Below are 26,752 nucleotides of genomic sequence, written 5' to 3'. Positions count from 1 at the left end.
TCCTATGTGTCTTTAAGTCTCATATTTAAATGTCACTTTCTCAGGGATGACTTGCTTTCCCCCTGACAATCCCCTACACACCAGCCAATCTCTGGTTATATATTCTCATAGCCTTCTCCTCTCTTTTGCCTGACTCATCACCACTGCAAAAGTTCATTATCTGAATATTTGTTTCCTGTCTGTCTTCACCCAAGACTTGTCAGTTCCAAGTCAGAGCTGGCTATATTTTTTTCACACTGAATTCCCAGCACCAAACATGGTGCATAGCACAGAGTGAGGATATAGTAGTTGTAGAACAACAACAAAAAATGAATAAACAAATGAAGGAATTACTTAATGAAGTACACCAAAGCCTTACAATTCAGAAAGGAGACAGAGAAAACCCAGTGCCCTAGTAAAGATAGTTATAAGTTTCACAATTCTCAGGATATGTACATATATATATATTTATATATATTTTTTTCATATATATATATACATTTTTTTTAAATACCCAAAACAACAAAAACAAAAAGCAAAAATGAAACCATGTAAGCATGTTATAGATAAAAATTTGTTATGACAGAGTGCATTATAACCAGATTCTCTACATAAATAAAAAGTCCAGCAAGGGTTAGCTCACAGTCCAGGATTTTGATAAAAACTTAGCAGTTTTAACAGGAGTAACAGGTACTGATCTGGATAATAAAAGATGAGAAAATGAAGACAGTGCAGATTTAGCAGAAGCTCCCCACATTATCAACAGGCTGGAGCTGGTGTTCCTATGTTCTTGATATTAAATCTGGGCAGGGCATCTAGTTTTTCCTGAGAAATGAATGAATTTTTAGCTAAATGCTAAGAAGGATTTTGAAGTTTGAGGATACCCTGTGGCCACAGGAAGCTACACTCAGTCTCGTTGTTTTAGTTGGCTAAATTCCTACAGGACTTTTAAAGTGATAATATTATATAATCGCAGCTCTGTATTCCACCTAGTGAACTGGTTTCATCAGCGATTCCTAATCTTCACCGCCCCCCAAGTAACATCCAAGTCACTCCCTAGCTGGACATGCAGCTGAAACTTCCAGCCTCTTTTTCTACCCCTCCCCTTCCTATACACCATGCGCTTGCCATTCCTCCATCACAGGGCACACTTTTTCATCTCTGCCTTTGCACACGTTCTTCCTCTGACTGGAAGTCCCCCTTTAGTGCCACTCAGTCCTTGCAATTCCAAATTCAAATCAGAACACTGCTGGTCCCTGGGGAAGAGATTGCTTTTCTGCTTTGTCCTCTCAGGGCACTTGGTGTTTACCTCTTTCATGGCCTCTACCATAGTCAATGTTGTATTGTGAGCAGGTGTGTATTTTACCTATCGTCTCTACTACCCAGACCTGGAAGGTAGGGTCTTTGTCTTGATGATCTTTGTTTCCCTACATAACCCAGCACAAGGCTTTGGATGGAGCATGGGCTTAATACATATTTGCTGTTAAATGAATAAATAAAAGAATGAATAAAACATGTAAGCTAAAAGGCTTTAAAATGAATCAGATATACTTTATATCTTAATGCCAATAATAACATAGCCATAGAAAGCAATTTAATGTTAAAAACATTTTAATTTGCCTTTTTATGAAATTTTGTTTTCAAACATACCAAAGGACACTCTCTCATAAAGTAAAAAGGAACTCAGAAGTAAATAAACAGAATGTTTCTTCACTAGCCTTCTACAACACTGGCTAAATGTCCTCTACATTTCTCTAAATAGTCACACAGAAGCCAAGGAAGTAAATAAGTGACAAAGCAAACTATTAAATATAGGAAAACGATCTTTTCAAGAACTTTCTGGAATTCTTTAATAGTCTTGTTGAACTTTTAACAAAGTGATTTGAACAATTTAAAAGATAACAAATACTAGTTCTATATAAAGTCAAAGTAGTTTACTTCAAACACAAGGACTTAATTACAGAAATGGAATGTACCAGATCATTTAGAGAATGGTGTGTGAATGGCGAGACAGTGTTCTCATGACGAAGTCCAGTGTATCCTGAATCCTCATGTTATTTCTTTCTATCTGGGAAAGCTTCCTCATAGACAATTTCATGTTTTCTTCTGGGTCAAGCGGGAGAAGGGTGTGGGGGTTGAACAGACACCGAGGCTCTCCCAAGATGCCAACGCTGTGGAAAGAATTATTGGCACAGCTGAAGCAGTGAGGCCGAAGACTTAGATTCATGGTTGTGGTTGTGGCTGTTGTTACGTGTGTGTGTGTATGTGTATGTACTAAAGGACACACACACACACACACACACACACACACACACACACACCCCTCTATGGTTTTTTTTTTTTGGAAGCATTTCTGTTTCTCTGAACCACCACTGCGGTCTTAAATATGGGTCAAAACCTCAGCCCATAGCCAGATTTTGTACTGGCCCTTTCCACATTTCCTGAAGATGATTATTCTAATGGAAAAACCTCAGCCTTATAAAGTCTACTATTCACTCTCCCAAATTAGAACTATTTTAATTCCAGCATAACTTTCTAGCAATTTTTTCTAGTCTAGATGGGTACACCAAGAACTGCTCTGAAAAGGGAACAGGTAGAGAGGGGCAGGGGTGGGTAGGAGGTGCTTTCACCTTGGTTCAGCTTTTTGGCAGAGGCTCAGGGTCTAAGCCCTGGCCCTCCCAGGCCTAACCTAGGAAGCCACATTCAGGCTCTCTTTTCTCTCTCCTCGGGTGACTTACGTGGGCATGTGCACAGAATCCTGACTTTCCATGTTCTCATGCATCTGTGCTGGGATGTCTACTTGATGATACTTTTTCTCAAAGATACTCTGAGCTTTTTCTCTGAGAGATGGCAGCAGAGTAGACATGACTGGAGAGCGCATGTTAATGGCTTTTTTAATCGCTGGGCGTTTCGCCATCATTCTCCTGGGGTGGGGGGAGGTAACATTTAGGTCACATCATCCTGTTTTCTAGACAATGTCCTTGAGTTTAGGAAAGTCAAAAGGTCGTACCTGAATTGTACAAAAGTCATGCGTTTCTTTTCCCCTCCTGATTCTTCATCCTCACGCTTCCTTCGAGGAATGTTAAACATATTGGTACGAAAGAGCCTCCCTATTTCTTCCTCAATCTCTGTGAAGTACTGACGTCGGAAGACAATCCAAGCTACGTATGTACAGAAAGTATAAAAGGACTACAACAGAAAACAGACAAGAATCACAACCCACAGCCATGATATGAAAAATTCTCAGCTGTCTATATAACTGCTAAATAGACATAAATCCAGATGACCCAATTTCTCAACATTCCTGAAAAGCTATGGAAAATTATATATGTACTCGCCTTTGCAGGAAGAAAATCAGATCAGAAATTTGAAGTGTGGGATCTAGCTTGTTAGCAAAAGGACATTCACTAAACATTAAGTACCTGACAAATGGCTATTAGTTATTGCTATACTTCATGTTTCATATCAAAGAAAAAAGCCCTGAAACATGACTCACCTCAAAGAATTTCCAGTCTTTTTGTGTATCTGATATTTTATCCCTGCAACATAACAAATCACAGTTATATGCTGAGAGGGAAGTTCAATCTTTCAGCGACCTAGGCAAGCTCTTACCTTCAAAAAGCCCCTTTGCAGGATCATTAGCTATGACTCCAAGACTATTTAGCCACATAAATGCTATCAAAAGGCATTGATAATGAGTCTGAGTATCTTTTTCTCCAACTTCTTAGGTTACCCAGAGTGTTGGGTCAAAAGTTAATCAATATAAATTCAGGACAAACAAGTCAGCCAGGAAGTGTATCCTTCCAAATGCTTCTGGTGATGTGTTGGGGAGGTGGGATGAGTAGAAACATGGTGAAGAGGCAACACGAGGTGTTAGTAGGTATGGAAATAAAAGAGTGCAGGGTTAAGTCTAAAATGAAAAAGAAAAAAGTCTTACACAGTAGGTATGGCTATTGGATGCAAAAAGAAATGGAAACAAAATGGACAAAGGTCTATGACACGCAATCAATAGATGGGGACAGTAGTGGTCTCCCTTCTGAATGAAGTGTGCAGACTGAGCCTTGACTCTTAAAGGCAGACATTTGCTCAGGAATCTTTGCGACACAAACTCAATTTTATGCATACTGTACTGGCATGGGCGCACTCAGTGAACGTGGCCTCCCCTCCCCGAAACGGGCCATTCTGGTTCTGTTCCCAGCCTTAGGAAAGCAGGCCTGGCCTAGGCGGGACTTGAGAGTTGACCGAGAGGGCTGAGCACCCGCAGTCACCTGAGCAGTCATGGGGGAGAAGGCCAGATCCAGGGCACTCCAGGGTTGGTTCTGGGTTTGCTTCTGCTTTTGCTTGGGACTTCCTTGGAGTAACTGACCTATGATTGGCTTTAGTATCAGCATCTCCAAAGCCACGACGAACTTGCATGGTCTGGGGAAGATGATCCAAATCCCTCAGGACCTTCAGTCTTCTCACAGGGCATTCATGATCTATATGGGCCTAAACAAACTAGACCTCCATTTGGGGGAACCACTGAAGAGGTGGGTCAGCTTTTACTGGGGCGGGTCCCTCCCTTCCTACAGGCTCTTCCTTTACACACCGGTTTCCTCGTATGCACGTCTTCAGCGAAGAATTAAGACAATGGTAATCACAGCGTGGACCATGTACCAAGTACTATGCTAAGCCCTGTATGTTTATTATCATACTTAGTTCTCATAAATACCTAAGATGGTTATTATTCAGCATTATTATTCCCACTTTACAGTTGAGACTGAAGGTGAGACTGAAGGACACATTTAATTAGGGGAGAGTCTGTACTAAACTCAGGCCCATCAAAGGTCTATATTTGTCCTTATAACCAGAATGCTAGGGAAACACGGTTTTTCTTTAGCATATTTTTAAAATATTAAACAACAGAGCCCAGCGGAAACTTTTCGGGACAAGCCTCAGCATCCTTCTGTGTCACCTGAGGCCTCTGCCTGACAGGAGTGTTTATGTGGTATTTTCATCATTCCACAGCCTCTGCCAGCTGAAACCAGAGACCATATAGACCTGCCAAGCTGAAGCAACGCCCAGCCAAACTCTGTTTTTGGAATACCAAGTCAGCTTGTGTTCTGGAAGAAGGTTTAGAGCAGCACTTAGATTGGCACAACCCAAACCAGCATCTCAGCAAGGTTTTGAAATGACAGAGTGATTGCCCAGGAAACACACACTTTCTCTCCTTTACTTTTGTTTCATTCTTCTTTTTTTAAACATTAGAAGAAAGGTAACATGAACCTCTTCCCCTTTTTTTCAAGTTGCTGTAAAACTGGGACTTCTTTCTCTCTTAAAGCCCAAAGTAAATTGATGTAGCCCACACCACAAAAATTAAGTACAGAATGTAGGGGGTTTCTTCTTACATTCTGACTTAGGTCTGCATATAAAACTGAAATGAGTCCAGGAAATGGAGTCAGAGAATGAGTATATTTGGGAACCTCATACCATGTTTCCCCGAAAATGAGACCTAGCCCAACCATCAGCTCTAATGTGTCTTTTGGAGCAAAAATTAATATAAGACCGGGTATAATGTAATATAATATATAATATAATATAATATAATATAATGTAATATAATATAACATAATACCGGGTCTTATATAATACCCGGTCTTATATTAATTTTTGCTCCAAAAAACGCATTAGAGCTGATGGTTGCACTAGGTCTTATTTTCAGGGAAACACGGTAGTTTAAATCTGCAAATTCATCTCTTGCTGGTGGATTTTGAGTTGTTTTTCTTTTTAAAAAATGTTATTTTATAATTTTACATTAAGGACCTAATAATTATAAATTGAGTATACATTTAGAAATGTACTGAGTATAAATAACAAATTTAAGCCCCCCAAATCCTCTACAAATTGAAACAAGGTTTATAATAACACAATCCAATAGAAATATAAGCCACAAATGAATTTTAAATTTTCTAGTAGCAGCAGTAAAAAGAAACAGATGAGATTAATTTTAATAATACATCAGTTGTATCCAAACTCCCCAAATATTGTCATTTCAATATGTAATCAATATTTAAATGAATGAGGTATTTTATTCATTTTTAGACTTTTTTGTACAGTGTATATTATACTTCTAGCACATTTCAATATTGACCAGCCCCACTCCCAGCGCGCAGGAGTCCCATGTGGCAGCGGCCACCATGCTGGTCAGAAAAGACACTGTACACTCTACCTGGGAGGGCAGATTCCAAAGGGAAGAGGGGAATTCCAGCCTGGTGGTAAATCCACAGATTTTCAGTGGCCTGTTATGTATAATGCTTTCTTATTCCTTCTTGCTACATTAGCTCTAAATCACGTTAAGGCAGGTATATCATACTTTCAGTCATTTTTGAAGGGTTGCAAAGCCTAGGGCCAGGCCAATGGGGATCTGGGCTGGAGAGAAAAAAAAAGCGGTGTTCCCACTTGCCCCCTGCTGCTTTAGCTGAAATCAGGTTGAAATAAAGGTCAAGGCCTGCTCTGTACAAGGGAAAAGAAATTTCAAAGAAATGTGTTTGTGGGGAAGGGAAGAGGCCTTGGTGCCTGTGACTGGGGGTGAGGGTCGGGGGATGGGGTTTAAGAATGATATATACACCTGAGCTTCACAGAACCCTTTCTCCCCATCCTCATAAGCACCTCCAGCCTCTTTGGTCACCCCATCAGGTGACAGCTGAATTGAGAGCACAGGAGGAGGGTATAAATCCTAAGGAAGAGGTGGGGAGAGAGTCAGAGTTGGCCATAACCAGACAACAGATACAATTCCACAGCATGTGCCACGAAGGGGGTTATGTATCCTGAAAACACAGAGAGCTTTCACTGAACACGTTCATCAAAATTTTGCCAAAGCTTTTGTGATACCAGGATTACACAGCTGTATTTAGAAGAGAACGGCATGTCCTCCTACTTCTCAAGAAACACGAAAGCACCACATTAACAGCCCTCAAATTGCTGGTTCTACTGAAATCTTTAACTCCAGAGAACAGCGTAAGGTATTCTAGTACAATGTTAAGTGTGCACACATTAGAGAGAAAAGTCAGAAAATACTCATGAAAATGTTCTCACCAGAATATTGGTTTATTCACATTGGGAGGAAGTGAAATAATGATATGTTGAAATCAGTTAATCACTCATAACTGGCAAAAACATTATCCACATCTCCTAGATAAAAAAATCCCACAAGAACAATATAAACTCCATTCAAGGACATAACACCATGGTCAATTAACAAGTTTTACTGGCAAAAACATGCTGTAATCTGTTTTCCGCAATATTTTTTGTTGGCCTGTATGTAATTTGTTATGTGAATAGTGGGTTAGGTAAGCTCTAAACTGATTCTTCTCCAAACTGCTATCCAATAGGCAGAAGAAAAGCTGGTGATACTGCACACAACGGCAAAAAAGACAAACAGCTCCTGGAAATGAGCTATTACTAAATTGAGGCAATCAATTTCCAACAAAATGAATTCCTTTAAAAGTTGGAATAAAAATTACACTGTAATAAAAATGTACTATTAAACATATAATAAAGTGGGGGTTCTATATCTGGGGATCTGAAAGATATGATAAAATCTCTAATTATGATATAACTATTTATATTTTTATCCCCAAATTAGTTTGTAATGCATATATACTTCAAAGGTTAAATATTAAGTATAGGCAATAAGATTACTTTTGTGAGTAGGTGTTTTTTAACTTCGTTATGGACCGAATGTTTGTGTCCCCCCCCACCTCCAAATTCATATGTTGAAGCCCTAACAACCCCCAACATGATGGTATTTGGGGGTGGGGGACTTTGAGAGGTGATTAGGTTTAGATGAGGCCATAAGGGTGAGGCCCCAGGAGAAGAGTATCCTTTTAAGAGGAAGAGACAGTAGGATGCCTCCTCTGGCCACTACAGGACACAGTGAGAAGGCAGCTGTCTGCAAGCCAGGAAGGGGGTTCTCACCGGAACCTGACACTGGCTTCCAGATCTCAGCCTTCCGGTCTTTAGAACTATGAGCAAACAAACTGCTGTTGTTTAAGCCATCCGGCCTGTGGTAATTTGAGATGGCAGCCCGAGCTGGCTAAGGCCAACCTCAAATTCTAGTTTTTCTCAATTTGAAGTGACACTTTGAAGACGAAGAAACTAATGTTGAGAAAAGGTGATTTTATACATGATTGAATAGGAAACTGTAAAGCTGCCTGTAATGTTATCATAACAACGTTCTTGAAAATTTTGTTCAGAGAAAATACCATTGCTTCCTCAATAATGGGGTGTGTAGCATGCTGAATGTCTACCAGCAGCTCTAGGGACTTGGAAACGCCTCCTGTATTTGGACCACAGAATGTTTTGATGCTGAAATCTCAACTCCCAATTTTAAATATATTTCCATTGCGTCTACTACTACACCTCACCACTAGAGGTATTAAATGAAATAATTCCATAATTTTATACATGCTCTCGTCCTTTGCAGTGAAGCCATCTTTGGCCTACTTAATTCCCATGAGCATCTGACAGTGGCTAAAAATTCTCCACAGGTACTCAGTGATTTTTAGATTTGAATTAACATAACAGCCCTATGAGATACTAGATTTTTCCAGTTTCCACTTTCTTTTTCCTAAAATAAAGGGAAAGTTCAATAATATATTCAAATGATCTTGCAAATTAACACAGCTGCCTAAAGTGAATTACTAGCTGACAGATAATGTCATTATGTAATGGCTTGAAAAGTTTGATCAAAAGCATTCTTACGAAAACATAAGAATGTGGTATAGAAAGGATGCTTTAAGGCAGTGGCTTTCATACCTTGTTGACTGATACAAGAAATGTATTTAATATTGAGACTCAAGTACACATACACGGAAACAAAAGTCTCCTGAAACAATGCTTACCCTCACTTTATATGATGTGCTCTGAGTTTTAAAATTCTATTCTATTCTCTTTATGACCTACTAAGACAAGAGCTATAAAACTGTTCATACCTTCTAGATAAATATTCTGGTTATGCCACAAGTAAATAGCCCAAATGAACAACATAATTTATATAAAGATATTCAAAGTAGAACTACTATAGAGCAGAAAAACTAAAACCACACAAGTGCAAACAAAAGGAATGGTTAAGCAAACGGATATATTACACAACAGAATAACTGTAGCTGCTATTCAACATGGTCGGTAAAATAATATAAGCAGAATAATAGGAAAAGGTACACAGAAAATGTAGAACATAAAAAAAGTATATACAAATATTTGTATTTTGAAAATGTGGGAAATGTGAAGAGACAGAAATCTTTTCCTATAAAGTTTTAAAAACAATAACAAAAAAAAACAGTTCTGACCATGACCAGCGTGTGGGTCTTCAGCCTGTAGTGAAACTACTCAGAGGAGATTTTGGGATAAGGATTGGAGCTTTCCCTAATATAATCCCAAACTTTCCTATGATAAAACGTTTTTGAATTTTAATTACAGTAGTGTATAAACCGTCATCCTAAGGTAAAAACCACCTTCCCGCAAACTGGGTCATCTTATAACTCCCACCGCACTAGCTTGTACCCACAACTGTTGTTGATTCAGAACAAGCAGTGAAAAGGCAGAGGACACACCTAATACTCCCTGCAACATGGGCCCATCACTTGGCCTCCTGCCCAAGGCAGCCAAGTGGCCCTTGTCTGACAGCAGGAAACCTTCCTGGTTGAGGGCAAGATTCCACTAAGCTGATACATCCTGAGATAAAAGTCATTTAAATCCAAGCAGTGGAGGGCTGTTAAAATATGAGCTGAGATTCTGGGAGGCTTCCCATACTCGCTTGGCTCCCTCAAATGAGACAGTATGTGGGTTTGGGGTACAGTCTCAGCTGAGCCCAGTTATTCTGTACAACAAAAAAGGGAACTTTCTCAAGGGCACCAAAAGTCAAATTTACGAGTTTTAAGGATGTGGATGTTCAAACAAGTGAAGATCCAATGAAATCCTAAGTGTGCACTTACTTTCCGCAGCACATGTGATGCTTATCGGGCATTCCCAAACCCAGGACGAGGACACAGTACTTCTGTGCCAAGTATTTCTGTGCCGCTTCTAACTTACTTAAAACCGAGTCCATCTTCTTTTTCTCTACAAGGCCCCTGGAAAGAAAAACAATAATTTGGACTAATTTTGGCCAACTCATATATTAATTAGTGAAAAGTCTGAAGTATAAATTATTTTGAAAGAAATAGGAGGGGACACATCTGACATACTTTATTCTCTTCAAGCCATGGCAGAGGGAGGTCCTCAAAGTCCTTTGATGTTTATCATTGTCATCAGCATCTCAATTAATGGCGAATTTTCACTTTTTTTTTTTTTAACAGATTCTTTATAGTTTATGCTATGTATCCTTAATTTATATACAGGCAGTCTTAATTTATATAGAACAGTTCCAATAACAAATGAACTGTCTTGGTTTCTGAGGCAGCTGGCAGCCCACCTCCCTGCTGTTTTGCTACAACAGCCCTAGAGACTCTTTTCCACCTCAGCTTCCCCTGGGTTCCTGATGTTACCACTAAGTGTGGGGGCTCAGTGTTTGCCTACTCTCACTTCTGTGTTTGCGAAGGAGGCATCTGTGGGCCACTACTCTGACTTGGACATCTATTATAATAATGTTGCTGCCCTGCGAAAACACATCCCAGTTCTAACTGAATTGCCAATGAACTTTACAGGACAACCTGTTCTTAAGTTATAGCATGTCTGAAGCCTAATTTTAGAAGTTTTTGCAGAACAGTATAGTTGGAAACAAGAGTGCTGACAATACAGTCCAATGACTGCTAATGAAAAGGTAAGCATCACTAGCTTTTTTTCCTGCCTTTTCATTTTCAGAAAGATTTAAGCCTACTAAAATGCACCTAAACATCAGGGGAAAATTATTGCCCCTTCTGATGTTAACCACTAGACTGACCACATGAGGACATGCTATAGTGGAACAGAGGTGGGTTTAAGGATAATATAGATAGTTCGAAGCACAAAACATTATCGTATGTGATAAGGCGGCTTCTGAGTCGCTGAAATGAAATGAGTGTTTGGAATAAAGTGGGTTCCAACTTTAAATGCCCAAATTTCAACTCAAACACATCCCCACGAGCACCCCAATGGCCATCACTGTGCCTGCCTCCCTGATTCCTTCAGCAGTCCCCACCCTCATCGTTCACCCCTACTTTGCTAGAGCCACCGATAGCTAATACTCTTCTTTTGCTGTTGTAAACAAAACAAAACAAACGACAGTAATCAAGAAATGCCTTGAAACTTTTAGGCCAATGGTTCTCAAGTTTTAATATATGTAATAATTGCCTGAGGTATTTGCTGAAAGCGCAGATTCCCAATATCACCCCACTCCAAGATTCTGGTTCAGTAGGTTGGGGTAGAACCTGGCATTTAAAACAAGCCCAGGTACAATCCTTTGGAAAAACATTTGATAATAATTTCATGTGCCATACAATTGATCATAAACTTTGATCCAATAATCTCTCCTAGAAATTTTTCTTTTTGAAAATCATCCTAAATTAGGGGAAAACATAATGCATGAAGACACTCAGTGCAATTATTATTTATTTGTCCACCAGGAAAACTAGAAACTTCCAGAATATACAAAATAGAGGTATAAAATGAGTAGTAGATAGCCAGATACTGTTTAACCTAACATATGACTCTCTGTGGCATTTAAACCAGGCTCTAAAGTGTGTATCCTTAACCACTCTACTGTATTGCCTCTTAATCGGTAAGTCAGTAAATCAATAACATACATTGGCTTGATGGAATATTATGCCACCATTAAAAATTATTAACTATGAAGGCTGTGATGACTTGAAAAATACTTATGATGGATAATTGCTTAGAATTGATGCCAACACCTCGTTTGATATTTATCTCGGTTGCTATGCCATTCTGGTCATTTACTGACAGGAATCTTTTATGATTACATTGTGTAAGTTTACAGAACACAGCTACTCATTAATTGTAAGGCTTTGGTGCTGAGATTAGTTAGGTCAGAGTCCTCAGCATGGAAACTTGAAGAGAAACAAAAGCAGGGATATAAACATGGAGTCAGTTTTGTTCACATCAACATCTACATATACACTGTAACTCCTAATTACAAATGGATGAACCCTGGAAAAGAGAGCAGAGCTGTCTGGTAGCAGGTGATGGGCACACGGCACAGTGGTTTAGGCACAGACAAGGGAGTCAGACAGACCTGGGTTCTAATCTCAGTTCCACCAATTACAAGGCATGTAATCTCCAGCCCATTATTTAACCTCTCTGAGTCTTAGCTTCTTCATCTGTAAAAAGGAGATATGGCTTCTTCTTCTGGAGTTGGGGCTTTTAATCATCTAAAACCATTAAACTCTGTTTTGCTATCCTCTACATCCCTTTCTGCTCTCCTCTCACAGTGTGTAGGTTTTCCTCCCAAGTGCTAGGTTAAGATAACACGCATTATCTCATTTAATTTGCACGATAACTGTGTGAAGTAGGTACTACTGTTATCCCTATGTTATAGTTCACTAGTTTAACTAAAATCAGTTTTTTTCCTTAGTTATTTATGCCCACATATCTCAATGCAATTTATTTCTATCATAATAAGTAAACCAATAGACTACCAGAAGCCTGAAAATGAAGTTGTTATACTTTTTTTAGAATCCCACCATAGAATCCGTAATTTTAAGTCTTTTTTGTCATTCTATAACTGATTTCTTCTAAGGAAACCTACCTTATACCACTGTGTTCTAATAAGTTTTAGTGAATTTTTAAAATGGCTAAGAAACTTTCTTCTCTGTTATCTATTCCCATAAATTAAGAAATTAAACAACTTTTTCTGCTAGATTAGCAACAATTCTCAGAATTAGGAGAGAAAACACCTCACAAAATATAAGCTAACATGCCACCAACATCTAACTCAAGTTTCTTTTGGGGAATAGTAAGATTCCTCAAACCTCCTGAGCCCAGAGCTGGCTTGCCCTTTTGCTTGCTCCCACACAAACATTTTATGAGCTCTGGCTGCCCTGCTGTGAAATGCAGCCCTGAAACAACACGTATGTTACATATTATAATGTCTTTACTACAGCAGCAGTGTTTGAATTATTTATTTGGTTCTTTACAAAACTGCTGTCCGGATACATTTACCGATCCATAAAAATCAAACTGCTCGGTTGTAACAAGGCTTTTGCATTTCCAAAATACTCTGCAGCACAAATTAATGACTCCACCAGCATTCCTGACAGCTAAATCATTGGGTTGGTTCCACATACACTGGCGAGGGGCAGCCTGGGCCCTTGGAAAGTTCCATGGCTTTTGAAAGGTCACCAAGCCTGAGAGGCAATGTTTTGCTCTGGACTCTGAGTTCCAGATTCTTGCCCTTGGTGTACAGCTCTGAGCCACCTCTATCCAAAGCAGTTAAATTCTTCATACGTAGCCCAAGAAAAAAAAAAGTTTCTGTCACATGGAATATCATTTTGGTCATATCCGTTAATTTTTTAAATTCTTAGTTGTTTAATTAGATGCTTACAAACCCTTTAGCAAGAACTTCGTAAGCATATAAAGCATACAAATAATATCTATATCTGCACTGTCCCATATGGTAGCCATGAGCCACAGGTGGTTATTGAACACTTACTATGGCTAGTCTGAATTGAGATACATTGCAAGTATAAAATAGATACCAAATTTCAAAGGCTTACTATAAAAAAAGTAAAGTATTTCATCAATAACTACCTAATAGTGACTACCTGTTGTAATGATAATATTTTTGGGTCACTGTGTAAAATAAAATACATTATTAAAATTAATTTCACCTGTATCTTTTTACATTTTAAAAATATGGCTACTAGAAAATTTTAGATTACACATACAGCTCTCATTATATTTCTAATGGGCAGTTCCAGTCTATATAATTTGGAATATTTTGTATTCAGAATACCCATCTGAATTATTCAGTGAGCTTTAAGAACTGGTAAACTACTCACATGTAAAATGTTTTAGTATACTACAAAGATTTAAAATTTTCCATCACTTCTTCACCCTAGACAAAAGTTAGTTTTATTTTTTTAAGGAGGGTGCAGCTCACAGTGGCCCATACAGGGATTGAACCGGCAGCCTTGGTGTTACTAGCACAATGCTCTAACCAACTGAGCTAACCAGCTACCCCCAAAAGTTAGCTTTCATATTGGCAATAATAAAAACTCTGAGGCACACTACAAAATCCTACTTACACCATATAGCTTTTGGGCTTCTTTTCCAGTGAGATTTTTTCCAAGTAATGAGATAAATAGTGCAATAATGCCACGAGGAAATTGTCAAGATTCTTATTCCTATGGGGAGATGAAAACAAAAGAAATTAACACTAACATATTTCAAAACATAAGTTTCTCATAAAAAAATACATGAACACAGATTAAGTTGAAATACATGTTATTACACCTATCATACAACTAATTTTCCATTTAAAATTGTATCTACTATACTGTTGAAGATTTGAGAAATCTGATTTTTGTAAACAAAACTTTTTGGAATGTCAGACATTAAATTATCATTTTGATAATTGATAAATTGGTAAGTTTTGCTTATCAATTAGTTTTAAATTTTAAAAAGTTTTCATTATACAAGTAATATTTTTTCCTTTGTTTAAAAAATGTACACAAACGTAGCAAGTGAAAAGTTCTCTCCTCCCACCCCCTTTCACCATTCTACTCCCTGGTGGTAACCACTGATACGAGTTTGTTATGAATCCTTCCTAAAATTTCTAAAGCATAGACAATCACATATAAGGGCCCTCCCCACCAACACATACACATACTCGTATGCATGAATATATGCCTTAATTTTTTTGTAACAAATAGGATGCTGTATACACAAGTCTTTGTAACTTGTTTTTGTCACTTAAATTTGTGTAGCATCGACCTCTTTCCATAATACTATGCATAGATTCTCCTCATTCTTTTAAACAGCTGAATAAAGTATTCTATATCTCATAATTTATGTAACTAGTCCTATATTGATGGATATTTAGGTCTTTTAAAAATGTTCCAGACATTACTGCAGTAGTTATTCTTATAACCATATGTTCGAGTGACTTCCTAGAAGTAAAATTGCTAGAACGTATATACACATATTAAAGTTTCATAAGTCTTACTCTCCAAAAAGGTTGCACTGATCTATAATCCTATCTCATTCGTTTTTGAACTAGAAATCATTGTTTTCTTTCTAAATATTCTTACAAGACTTTTGCTGCTTTCTTTCTAACCCCAAATGGAAATTCTTACTCTGGAATGCTTTCCTTAACTATACCTGGAGAGCAGGATGAAGGTGAACATTGCAGATATTTTTCAGGATATTAATAACTACCTGTCTTAGGTTGGGTTCTCCCAGAAACAGACTCTGAGATGAAGATTTGAGGGTTAAGTAGTTTACTTGAGAAGAGATCTCAGGAAACATCAGGAGGGGAGCGGGGACATGCGATAGGAAAGGAAGGAAGCTAACAAAGGGGTCAACAAGTTCATTATCACTGGGGACCAATGAAGTTCAGTCCTGTAGGGGTCTCGGAGGGACAGCACAGAAAACTTCTCGGAGTTATCCTGACAGACGGAAGCTGGGGTGTTTATCTACCAACTCTCTCTCTGGCACATCACTGATTAAAGGCTGCTTCCGGGGCACTGATTCTCTAGAGCTCCTTCCTTGACTGCCTAGTAGTCAGGCCGAGGGTGATCCTGCCACGGAATAAAGCTTCAGGCAGAAAGTCTCAGCTGTTTGCCGTAAGCAGCCTTCACTGAATACTGAGGGAATTTAGGAGGGCTGTCAATAGCACCGGGGACCCAACTTTCACTGAGCACTTGTAAGTGTGGGGGCCATGTGAAGCACTTTCCATGCACAGCCATATGGAGACACCATTACTTCCAATTTTGCATCTCGGGAAACTGAGGCTTAGAAAGGCCAAGAAGCTCACCCAGAGTCACACACCTCGTTGGGGCTGCTAAATATAACTCGTGGAGAAAACTGATCTTCAGTGATGAGTATACCCTTTAACTATTCTACAAACACGGTGCAGCCTTTATGGAACTCTGATAACATGCTCTCCACACGCCTTGCCCTGGGACTTTATTTTGTGCTCCTGTGACTTCTGGCTTCCTCTTTGGTCCTGAGAGGATGGCTTGCAGAGAGCCAGCCTCATGCCCTATCTCCAAAAATCAGATTTATTATCATTTATCAGATGGGATTACTTCAAAATAAAGGATAAAAGATCTAAAATGCCTCACAAGCATTACATACCGCATAAATGTCGTAAAAGAATAGATACGCTGCATCTCAGTCTCTTGTAGCAAAACCAAAGCAACAACTGAAAGGAGAGAAGATGGACAATTGAAAGAGGGACAAAGAGCTGCCTTAGAGATTCACACCAGATAAGATACGTAGGGATGAGGAAACACTTAGTTACTCACATTTAGCATCATGCAGTGTAATGTTGCCCTGCTGACCTCGTTTCTCCAAGGCTTGAGGTGACTTAGCATCTCTTGAAGCCAGCCTTTTTTCTGTCAGCCTGTTTTAGAGTATAACAGTTTCTAGCAGTGCTTTGAAAGGTTTAGTTGTATTTAACCGATCCTGAGGTGCATTGAGGCTTTTACTATAAAGTAATGAGAGCCTGAGTTTCGTGCATGGGTTTTGTTTAATGTAGGATGATTTAGGAATTCATTTTATTAAAAATTATATGTACTACGCTAGGGGAGGAATGTACACTACCAGACATACAGTCTAAAGACCAATTCCATGCAAAATCGATCATTTAAGTTATCTATTTATGGTGTAGACACCATTTTCATATTTTACAAAAAAGTATAAAAAGCTGAAAATTTACTAAAACTCAAATTATCACAGGGATACATTTATAGGGAACATGGTAACTCCCACCATAGTTATGAAATAGAGCATGTTCTTTCCTTGATGGGTATTCGCATTTCAACCTAGGAGAATTGGGATGATACTTTCTTACAATTTATAAAGGCTTAAGCCAATCTGCTGAGAAGTGTCATCAGTAACGCTGCCATGGCTGGGAAGTTAAGATACCTGTCTGAAGCTGCACCATCAATTTCAGCAAAGTGAACTGCTTTGCCTTTCTTTCCTTTTTCTTTGACTTCTACTGCAGGTATAAAACTGTAATAGAAATGAGAAAATTAGGAACTTAACCTCTTGCAAGGGGAAAACTAATCATGACGTGGCTCATGTAACCTTAGGACTAGTGGAGCCTAAGAGAATTTGAGGCACAGCACTCAACTCACGTATTTACATATGGAGCAATCTAGAAAAAGATGAAGATTTCAGACTTTATATTCAGCCTTTACGTACCAGTAGCCTCCAGAATACCATCATACACAAAACATTTCCATCTGAAAATGTTGCAGTAACTTCACAAGAAACAGAAAGCTCATGATATGTTTGGAAACATTTTTTTGATTTATTGAGTACTTATTATACACCAAGTGCTTTTAGGTATAATCTTATTTAATCCTCACAGCAACTCTATGAGGAAAATATTACTATTATTGCCATTTTGACATATGAGAAAAACTGAAGCTTAGAAAGAGAGAAAGTAACTTGACCAAGATCACTTAGCCAGCACCAAAGCTGGGACTGGGGCCACGAAGCCATGCACTTTCCCACCAGGCAATCAATCTTGCCTCCTGGGGAGCCATCTCAGTTGTCACTGCTTCGGACTCTTCTAAAGGCCTTGACCTCTAGGAAGGTTTCAGGACCCTTATATCAGGGTTTCTTAAACTCTATCATCATACAAACATAACTAAGCAGCAATGGGTCTAACTAATAAGGGACTACAACTGAGCAACAAACAAATATATACTAAAATCATCCTGTGTCAGACACTGCTATGGCATTGAAAATAAAATGGTGTCTGATTAGAGTCAATGTACAGGCTCTTAGGAGTTTTAGCAAATGCTTAACAGGAAAACTGAGACAAGCCTTTTGAAGACCAGCAGGATGTGGTTCCTGCCTTTGAGGGAGAGCATTTTCTGGGAGCGCATAATTGTGGTGTCTACCAAATACACCGATTTGGGAACCCACTATGAATTATGACTTTTCTTTTTCTGCCTGAAATTATACCACATTGATAACATGACCCAGAAGATTAATCTCTGCCCACAGTTACGTCTCTCTGTTACATTTAGGTGTAGATATAGTAATAGAAGCACTTTGCCCCAAACTTTAGTCACTCTCTAAACATGAATTTCAGTCATGTATACTCTTATTATCTTCTTGTCAATACAACAGTTTTGAAACAACTTTTTTTCAAAATTTTCTGGGATTGCTGTTAACCTGTTAACAGCAAAGTAAACGTTTTAGAGAAATAACTCCCTGTGGGAGTAATAAAGTTAATCAGTTTGATACTTTCTTCTTCCAGGAGTTTTAGCCAACCTCCTGGCAAGTTAGCTCCTAAAAATATGTACATGATATCACCTTAAGGGCATCTTTTTTTTTTTTTTTTTTTTTTTTTTTTAGGCCATTGGCATCAAGTTGGTCAGTGAATGATTTCTAAGCTTTTCATTCTTTCTGGTGCTCCTCTTATCACTGGTCTCCAAGGACAGGGTCTTCGGGACAGGGAAGGTACTGAAATAATGGGATGGGGGTAGGCAGAGAATAAGAAATGAAAGGATGCCAAATGTGATGGCTACCTCAAAAAAGAAAGATGGGGGATAAGATAGGGTAGAGAAGAGGGATGGTGAGGAAGAGATCTATCTTCCACATCTGTATACTTCTGTATTACTTGAGTTTTTAATAACAGAAATGTATTGATTTATTACCTGCATAACTGAAAAAAAAGTTGATATACAGGAAGAAACAGTGTGAGGTCAATATACTCTATTGACAGACCATTTACATAGCTTTTAACAAAATACTCAAATCCCCTAAACATTCAGACATTTCCTAATGGCTCTTTGAAGCCCGTTCTTGCTAGATGCCTAATGTGCAGATTAGTTCCTCCTTCCTTAATATAACCATCCTAAACAAGAACACAAAGTTGTTTTCAAACTTTTCCTTGGATTATCACAGAGTTCTGGCCACTTACAAGGCACTGGCTCTTACTTTCCTACCAGGCTAAAGAAGCCTCAGGTCACCAGCTCTCCCCAGGGTTTCCCTTCTCTAAAAGACGAGCCAAGATAGAAACACCCAATCTAAGTTAATGTCAAATGAAATTGCCATCTCCTACCCTTTTCTCAGTCCTATCCATATAATTCAAAGTTTCTTGCCCTATTAGTTTGCCTGAAATGATCTGAAGCTAGAGAGATCTAAAATAACAAATTTGAAAGGATACACCTGGGACTATCTTATAGATTAGGTCTATGAACTAAGGCAAACAAGCTTAGAATTATGAAATAGTAAAATGATAAAATTTGGGGTAAGAGGGCATCTAAAAGATCATCTCGTACACGAGTATGACCTTACCGGAGAGAACAGAGGCTCAGAGAAGCTGACCCATGTCCCAGTGCTTGAAATTTGCAGCAGGCACACTGCCCTTAGCCAATAGTCTGGCATTTACTGCTAAACCTCTAGGCCTTGTTTTCTGACCTCTGGACATGCCTTTCCTACGTCACACTTGTCTGAGTGGCTTTCATTTGACTGAAGTCATTTCTCGTTCCACTGGTGAGATGGATTTCTCTTTTTGAGTGCCCTGTCCTAGTTCTAAAGGCAGTCTACGCTCACAGTGCACTTGGAATCACTAAGACGCATCATTAGTAATAACTGAAAACTGTCCTTTGAATTGCACCTCTGATTGGTTCCCAAACCACAGTCTGAGCTAGTCCTATACCCTCCTATACAGTCTCCCCAGTCTCCCCCTCAATCTGGCAACCCATTTAGAATCTGGTCTTTCACAGACTGCATTTTGTTCATGTGTGTTCCTAATACACAACATAATCATGTTGCTTACCTTTGCCCTGAAATAAATGAGGAAAAAAAAATCATATTTTCCCTTTAGAACCCATCACTAAAATGCAGATAGCTTTCACACAGTTAGAGCTTTCCAGTGGTTAATTAGTAGTCTTCTCTTATCATAATGAAAAATAAAAGGAGTTCAGGGCTTGAGGAGGTGTACTTTCCTCAGTTATACGTATGTCCTTAGGGGAGTCAATGACCTTGGCAGACTACCAAGTCTCTCCCAGCTGGGTGTCAGGGCACTTGAAACAAGAAGAGGTAAGAATACTGACACTGTCAGAGAGAAGTGTGCCTCATGGGCCAAACTAGATGTGGCCTGTGAATCAAGGTATTCTCTCTTTAACAAATAAGAAATGGATATGCATGCTGATGAATTATATAATACCATCATTTATTCCTCACAAGGCATTATTTCATTTTTATAGGTGAGAGAACTGATAATTAGCAGGGCTAAGCAACTTGACAAATGACAGTAAGCAAGAGAGCTAGGATCTTAACCCCGGTCTCCCTCCAAACCACTCTACTGTCTCTTCCTTAACTGCCTATTAAGAAATAATGACCACCTTTTCCTCGCCTATTACTGTGTGTCCATTTCTTGCATGGAGGTTATGGGTATCCTGTTGTATTCTGATACAGTGTCTCCCTCAGGGTATAATCTTGCAAAGGTAAGGCATGATCTGCCTATGAATAGGGAATTAGGTCTTCTCTGAAGGATAAGATTTCCAGTGTCTTTCGTGCAGGAAAGATGCCAGGAATTGCAAGGTGGGGTAGAGGAAAGGGATCATCTTCTCTTGATCTGAACTTGAGAATACCTAGAAGTCTGCAAACTCCTATTGGCTAGTGGGTGTAAAAGGTGGCCTCCCCCTGTGGAGAGAGACTAAAACCATGGAAGAGATTTCCAGATGGAATGTGAATGCCTCTGAGATGAAGCTGTTACTGTGCAAAGCAGATTATCTGGATTCATGACACTCCAGGTTTTCCTCCCCATTTCTGGCTGCTCCTTAGTCTCTTAAAGCCCCTCTTCTCAGGCAGGTTCCCTAAATGCGGGCCTATCTCAGGGTTCCATCTGGTTACTCTCTTCACTTCCTCTGAGTAATTTCATCTACTCCACTCACACCGATAACTCACAAATTTGCATTTCAGGTTCAGATCTTTCTGCAGACATATAAACGGACACTTCTGCCTATTGGGCACTGTCACTTGGGCATCCCACAGACCCCGCAAACTCAGTGTGTCCAAAACTGAGCTCATTCGCCTTTAACCTATATTCACTATTCCTATCTCCCCCATCTCAGCAAAGAAGTGCCACCCCCACCCAGGTGTCCAAGCCAGAAAACGATGTCATCCTTGATTCCTCTATTACCCTTAAGCCCTTAAAGCCCACTAATTACTTAATTCTTTTCAATTTGTCTACTTCCCTCTCTTCCTTCTGCCATCATCTTAATTGTAGCCACCATCATCTGTCAACTAAATGTCTGCAACTGCTTCTTAACTGATCTCCCTGCCTCCAGTCTTGTCTCCCTCCAAACTCCTTTGTCATTTTCCTAAGATGCGGTTCTAATCACAGGTCATTTCCCTGCTTAAAACCCTCTGAGGGCTCCCCTGAGCGCTTCGAATAAAGTTCAAATTCCTCAGCATGGTATGCAAGACGGCTCCTGATCTTGCCCTGGTCTACTTTATCTCTTAACACTTGAAACTCTACACCCAGCCTACTGAACTACCTGCCGTCCCAAACATCTCCCATGCCCTCTCAAAAACGGGCTTTTGCATATGCTGTTCTTTCTGCCTGGAACACACTCTCTTCCTCCCCAACCAATCTCCTGTTGCCTGGCCAAGTCCTACTGCTCCTCAGATCTTGGCTTGGCTGTCACCTCCCCTGGGAAGCCTTCTTTGACTCCTGGGCTGCAGGAAATGACCCCTCTTGGGTACTGGATCAGGGTACTTGGGTGAGTGTGGTTTTCCTCAGCCCTGGCCCAGCCCAGTGTGGCAGCAGTGGCAGTTACAGGGGAGTGAGCCTCAAAGGGAGCAGCAGTCTCTGGGGGAAGTTAGGGTCGGCAGCACTGCTACCAAAAGATTCTCCTTCCAAGAGTAGCCTGGAAGGGTTTGGTTTATTTTCAGTCAGGAGAGCACCATAGATATCCCTCCCTGCACTTTCAAATTCCCATGCTTTCATGTCTGTATTATCTCCTTCCCACCATGCTCAGTGGAAAAACTGCTTCTATCTTTTCCAAGCTAATCTGTGACCTTGATCCTATTCCTACCTTCCTTCTCTTCTTTTCCGTCTCTTCTTTCTCCCAAAACAAACAAATAATTTTCCTACCTTTAAAACAAAGCCAATAAAAGTCCCCTTTCCTTAGTACTGGACCCCTTAAAGGTTACCATCTCTTCCTTTCCTTTTCACTGGTAAACTTATTGGTAAGAGTATATTTTTGCTAGTTTCCCACCTTTATCTCAGATTCTCTCCTCACCTAATTTCTCTCCTTATCTAATTTCCACCTTACTGCCCTTTAGCCTAAACCTGTTGCTCATCTAGGTCCCCAGCAATCCCTAACTTGTTAAATCCAAAGAAAGGCCTTTTTAGTATTTGCCTCACCCTGGGCTCTCCTTAGCATCTGATATTGCTGCAGATGCTAAACCCCTCTTCTTAGAAAACCATCTTCTGCCTTCAAGGCCTATGTCTCAGGGTTCTTCCTCTGACCCTTCTAATCATTCTTTCTCTTTGGCTAATTCTAGAAGGAGTCTTTGACTCTCCATTCTGAAGTCTTCGCCTCCCCCTTGGATTGCTGCATAATTGTTTTGTCTCCTTAGTTCGAATCTCACCCCTCCATGCTACCACAGGAAGGGGCTTTCTAGAGCATACGTGCAATTCTGTCATGCACGCTCAGTAAAGGTTTGTGGTCAATACCAAACAGAACCAGGTCTGAGAGCAGTGACTGAACAGGCCTTCAGCCTCTGCAGCACCCATCCTTACCAGTCACCTCTCAACCTCCTCTGCTTCTGCCCTGTCTCACCACCACACATTGTGGTGACATAAGTCTCTGCAGCACTGCCTCTAAGAAAAAGAGCATGTTCCGGCTCATGAGTTCTCTCTGACTTCAAACCTGTAATTTAATTCATGATGGGATATGCTTAGACTTTAAAAGGCAATCAGTACCTATATTTCCATTAAATCCAAACACTAACTCTGATCTAAAACATACAAAGGTCTGCTTTCCTCTCCCTTAGTATTGTCCCTAGCAGCTCGACTCCCAAGGTAATTCTGATGATACTCTGAGGTTCCCCAAATTGAGTTGCTTAAACACGAAGCAGCACAACCACAAAAGAGCTGCTCCCTTCCCCCATCAACCTTTTCCCATCTTTCTTAACTGCTCCCAATTTGTAGATTTCACAGAGACTAGAGTTTGGGTTTGTTTTCCTTTTTTTAACTTTTTTTTTTTTTTCAGTTTCAAGTGTACAAAACAATGCCTTTTTTTAACTTTTTAAATTGAGGTATAACTTACATTTAGTAAAGTGCATAACTCTTAAGTGGACAGCTTGATGAAAATTTTACTATGTATATACCCATGTAACCACTACCCAGATCAATATATAGTCCATTTATAGTACCTCAGAAGATTCTCTTGTACCTTCCCCCATCCCCTACCAGTTGATAACCCCCAAACGGTGGCCATTATTCTGACCTCTATCATCACAGTTCTTTTTTGTCTGTTATTTTTAAACTCCTATATAAATGGGGTCATCCTATATTTACATTTTTACGTCTGGCCTTTTTTGTTCAACATTATGCCATATAATCTACCTTTTAAATCATACCATTCCATGTATATTCTCCAAAATTGGTGGAAATCAATCAAGCAACTTTCAAAGAATAACTTGGTAACAAACCAAAATAAACTTTAGTTTATGAATATGAATATTTTATGAACAAGAAAGTCAATATGAATATGAATATTTTATGAACAAGAAAGTCAGTGTGAAATTGATATCTGTATACTTATTAGTAGGTTTATAAGGAAATAGAGCCACTTGGGGTGGATTATTAGCTTAGCACTGAAAATTAGTTTGAAAAATATTACAAATTAACTTCATTTAAAAAGGTAAGTGAAAAGCATGGTCCAATTTTCATCACAGAAGAGAGGATTGAAATGGCCTTTAAATATATATGAAGATTGAAAAAAGAAATTAAAAGAAAGAAGAAATAAACAAAAAAGACTTAAAAAAAAAGGGAAAAAAAAGAAAATGTTGGCACTTAAAATTTATATCCACATGTTCTTGTGCTTTAACATGTATTTTGACTGTGATTATTTTGTCTGTCTAATCCCAAAGCTATTTTGCTGTCTTTCTATCTCACACGGTGTGAAGTTTCAGGAGCTACTCAACAGACTCTTCTGTGACATATCTGAAAACAAAAATGAAATCACTGCTTTGGAAGTGATAGCTTACTCAAATACTAAAATAAATACTCTATGAAATATAAACTTTTGATTGTTACTCTAGTATGTTTGGCCTTTAAATTATTTATGTTTAATTGACATGAAATATGTCATTATATTTATAATGTAAATATAACTTACACCTGCTTAGCCAATTCCTTTCCTGGCCTCCAGACCCATTCGTCCAACAGCCTAAAAGATGTATCCATGTGAACATGTGAACATGTCATAGCAACTTCAAACACATCACCAATTTTGTCTCTTTTATCATAAATGGGTGAAGGGCCATCCCAGCTACCCAATCACCCAAACCAGACACCTGGGAGTCAACCTAAGCACTTACATCTCCCTCTCCATTCACATCCAGGCACCACATCCTATCAATTCTATCCAAATATCCTGCCAATTCCATCTCTTAAATATTTCTTAGTCCTGAACCCTTCTCTCTATTGCTACCAACATGAACTTAGCCCCAACTTTCCCTGTTTCTTACCTGTATCACTATCCATAATCATCCTACAGCTAACCTTGTCACCGGTCCCTTACTTTTAGTCTTCCTCTGCTTGAATCTGGTTGGTTTACTGGACATGTTTGATAAACATTTGATGTCTACTTTGTGAAGTTCTGTAGACGGCTCCAGGGTCGTGACTACGAGCAAGATAGTTCCTGCCACTCAGGGGTTTACATTGGTAGGATTTCAGCGGACATTTATTCTTTATACCCTTTTGTATTGCTTGAATTTTTTTTTTTTACCCCAAGCACATTTAATTTTTATAAAAGCTGTAATAAAGTTTAAAATTTACCTTCTGAATTCAAGAGTTTTGGTTTCATCTTTCCAGTACCACATGCCTAATCGTAATCCCAACTGCTGTAAAATGAAACGATTGCAGCAAAAATAATTAAAAGTTCAATTTACAATCCACATGACACAATGAATTTTTAACACTAATTCCCACTAGTTGCTCTTTATTCAATAAAGACGTAAAACCTTAAAGTGGTTTTTTTTGAAGCCAGGATTTTATCCTTTCTGATTGTTTTTAGGTGTAGTTTCGGTAGAAAGAAGGGAAAAAGGAAGGGGACAAAGGGCGGAAGGAAAGGAAGAGAAGGAAGGAAGGAAACTTCATTTAGACTGCACTATCTCCAGGACAATCACAGTAATTTACCGATTAACCGGGAGTCAGACCACAGTAAACGAAGCCCTGGGCAGCCTCAACCTGGGGCAGGAGTTCCACTTATCCCAGGAGGAGCCTACTCTAACACTGACCCGCCCTTTAGAGGAAGTCGGCATAGAACAAGTTTACTTTTTTCACCGTGGGTAGCTACCAACCCATCAGCCTCTCTCCGGGATCCCTCTCATCGCCAGACTGTTTCCTCCGCAGTTGGGCTATTATTTTGCAACCAACCAATTAGAGGTGGTGAGGCGGCCTTTCATAAATATCTGCGTAGGGAGCCAGAATCAATTTTGGCCCTTCGCCGAATACACCTCTCTAGTTGTGTTTTTGTAGACAAACGTACCCCTATCTTTGAGTCCGCTCGCCCGGGAGCTAAGGCGGCGGCTCACAGGGGAGGGGGCAGAAGGGAAGGACGACGTCCGGGCCCTGCCATGGAGCCGTCTCGGGCGCCGCGGGACCGGCGGAGACAGCTTTGCCGACCTTCCACCGGCCGCCAAGGTGGGGGTGACCCACGCTGCACTTACATCCTGCCCGGAAGCTGCCTGCGAGTCCAGCAGCTTCTTCGGAAAAACCTCCGGCACCTGATTCATGGCTTCACTCAGCTTCACGACGTTGCCTAGGCAACCGGTCTCCGGCGCTGGGAAACCACGGCCGGTGGGAGGGCTGGTGGGGGCGAGGACCCTGCTTCCACCGCCACGCGCGCGCGGGCGGACGGCCCACACGGGTCCGGGAGGCGTCTCCTCATGGGTGTGGTTCGGTCCACCTTACGACAGCCTTTGTTGTGGCTTTTTGGTGTATCCATAGCAAAGCTGTCGGGGTGGGGGTGGGGGGCGGGGGGAGAGTATTTCTTCGGTAATGAATTATTCACGGACTTACAAACGTGAAGTAAACCACTACTTTATTGTTTTGTTTTTAATTGGAAAAACTAGATTCATTTCCACAGGGAAGAACCCTTTGAGAAGACCACACTTCTGTCGGCCCCTTTAGTTTATCCCAATGAGTGAAGAAATGGTAATAGAGAACCAAAGATGTTTTTATACCTCACCGTAACTTCAGGCTGTCTAATGTACAAAAACTAAGGTAAAAAATAAGAGAACCCAAAACAATGACCTACATAAAAGTTATATATATGACAAGTTATTTCACATATGCTAGAGAGTCATAATATTTAAAGGAAATTATAACTGCAGGGACTATCTTACACGTCTGTATTAGCAGGCCCTA

General features: G+C 39.7%; 1 protein-coding gene across 2 annotated transcripts; it reads right to left on the bottom strand.

Moving 5' to 3' along the window:
* Positions 1-1,509: 1,509 nt before the first annotated feature.
* PPP1R36 (protein phosphatase 1 regulatory subunit 36) lies at positions 1,510-26,352 on the bottom strand. 2 transcript variants are annotated; one of them, XM_019733639.3, is made up of 11 exons: positions 26,053-26,352; positions 25,160-25,224; positions 17,044-17,130; positions 16,422-16,519; positions 16,252-16,318; positions 14,199-14,297; positions 9,954-10,088; positions 3,476-3,518; positions 2,990-3,168; positions 2,718-2,903; positions 1,510-2,150 (listed from the first exon to the last, which is right to left on the bottom strand). In XM_019733639.3, the coding sequence occupies exons 1-11, from the start codon at positions 26,116-26,118 to the stop codon at positions 1,964-1,966; spliced, it is 1,212 nt and encodes a 403-aa protein (XP_019589198.3). In that variant the 5' UTR covers positions 26,119-26,352; the 3' UTR covers positions 1,510-1,963. The 2 variants fall into 2 exon arrangements, with proteins under 2 accessions (XP_019589198.3, XP_074183478.2); XM_074327377.2 differs by lacking the exon at positions 26,053-26,352 and adding an exon at positions 25,658-26,043.
* Positions 26,353-26,752: the final 400 nt, after the last annotated feature.

The sequence above is a fragment of the Rhinolophus sinicus genome, chromosome 3 (genome assembly GCF_057876585.1).
Source record: "Rhinolophus sinicus isolate RSI-liver-muscle chromosome 3, RSI-T2T, whole genome shotgun sequence".
NCBI classification, from domain to species: Eukaryota; Metazoa; Chordata; class Mammalia; order Chiroptera; family Rhinolophidae; genus Rhinolophus; species Rhinolophus sinicus.
The sequence above is the reverse complement of the archived record's forward strand: the minus strand, read 5'-3'. Positions and strand labels throughout refer to the sequence as shown.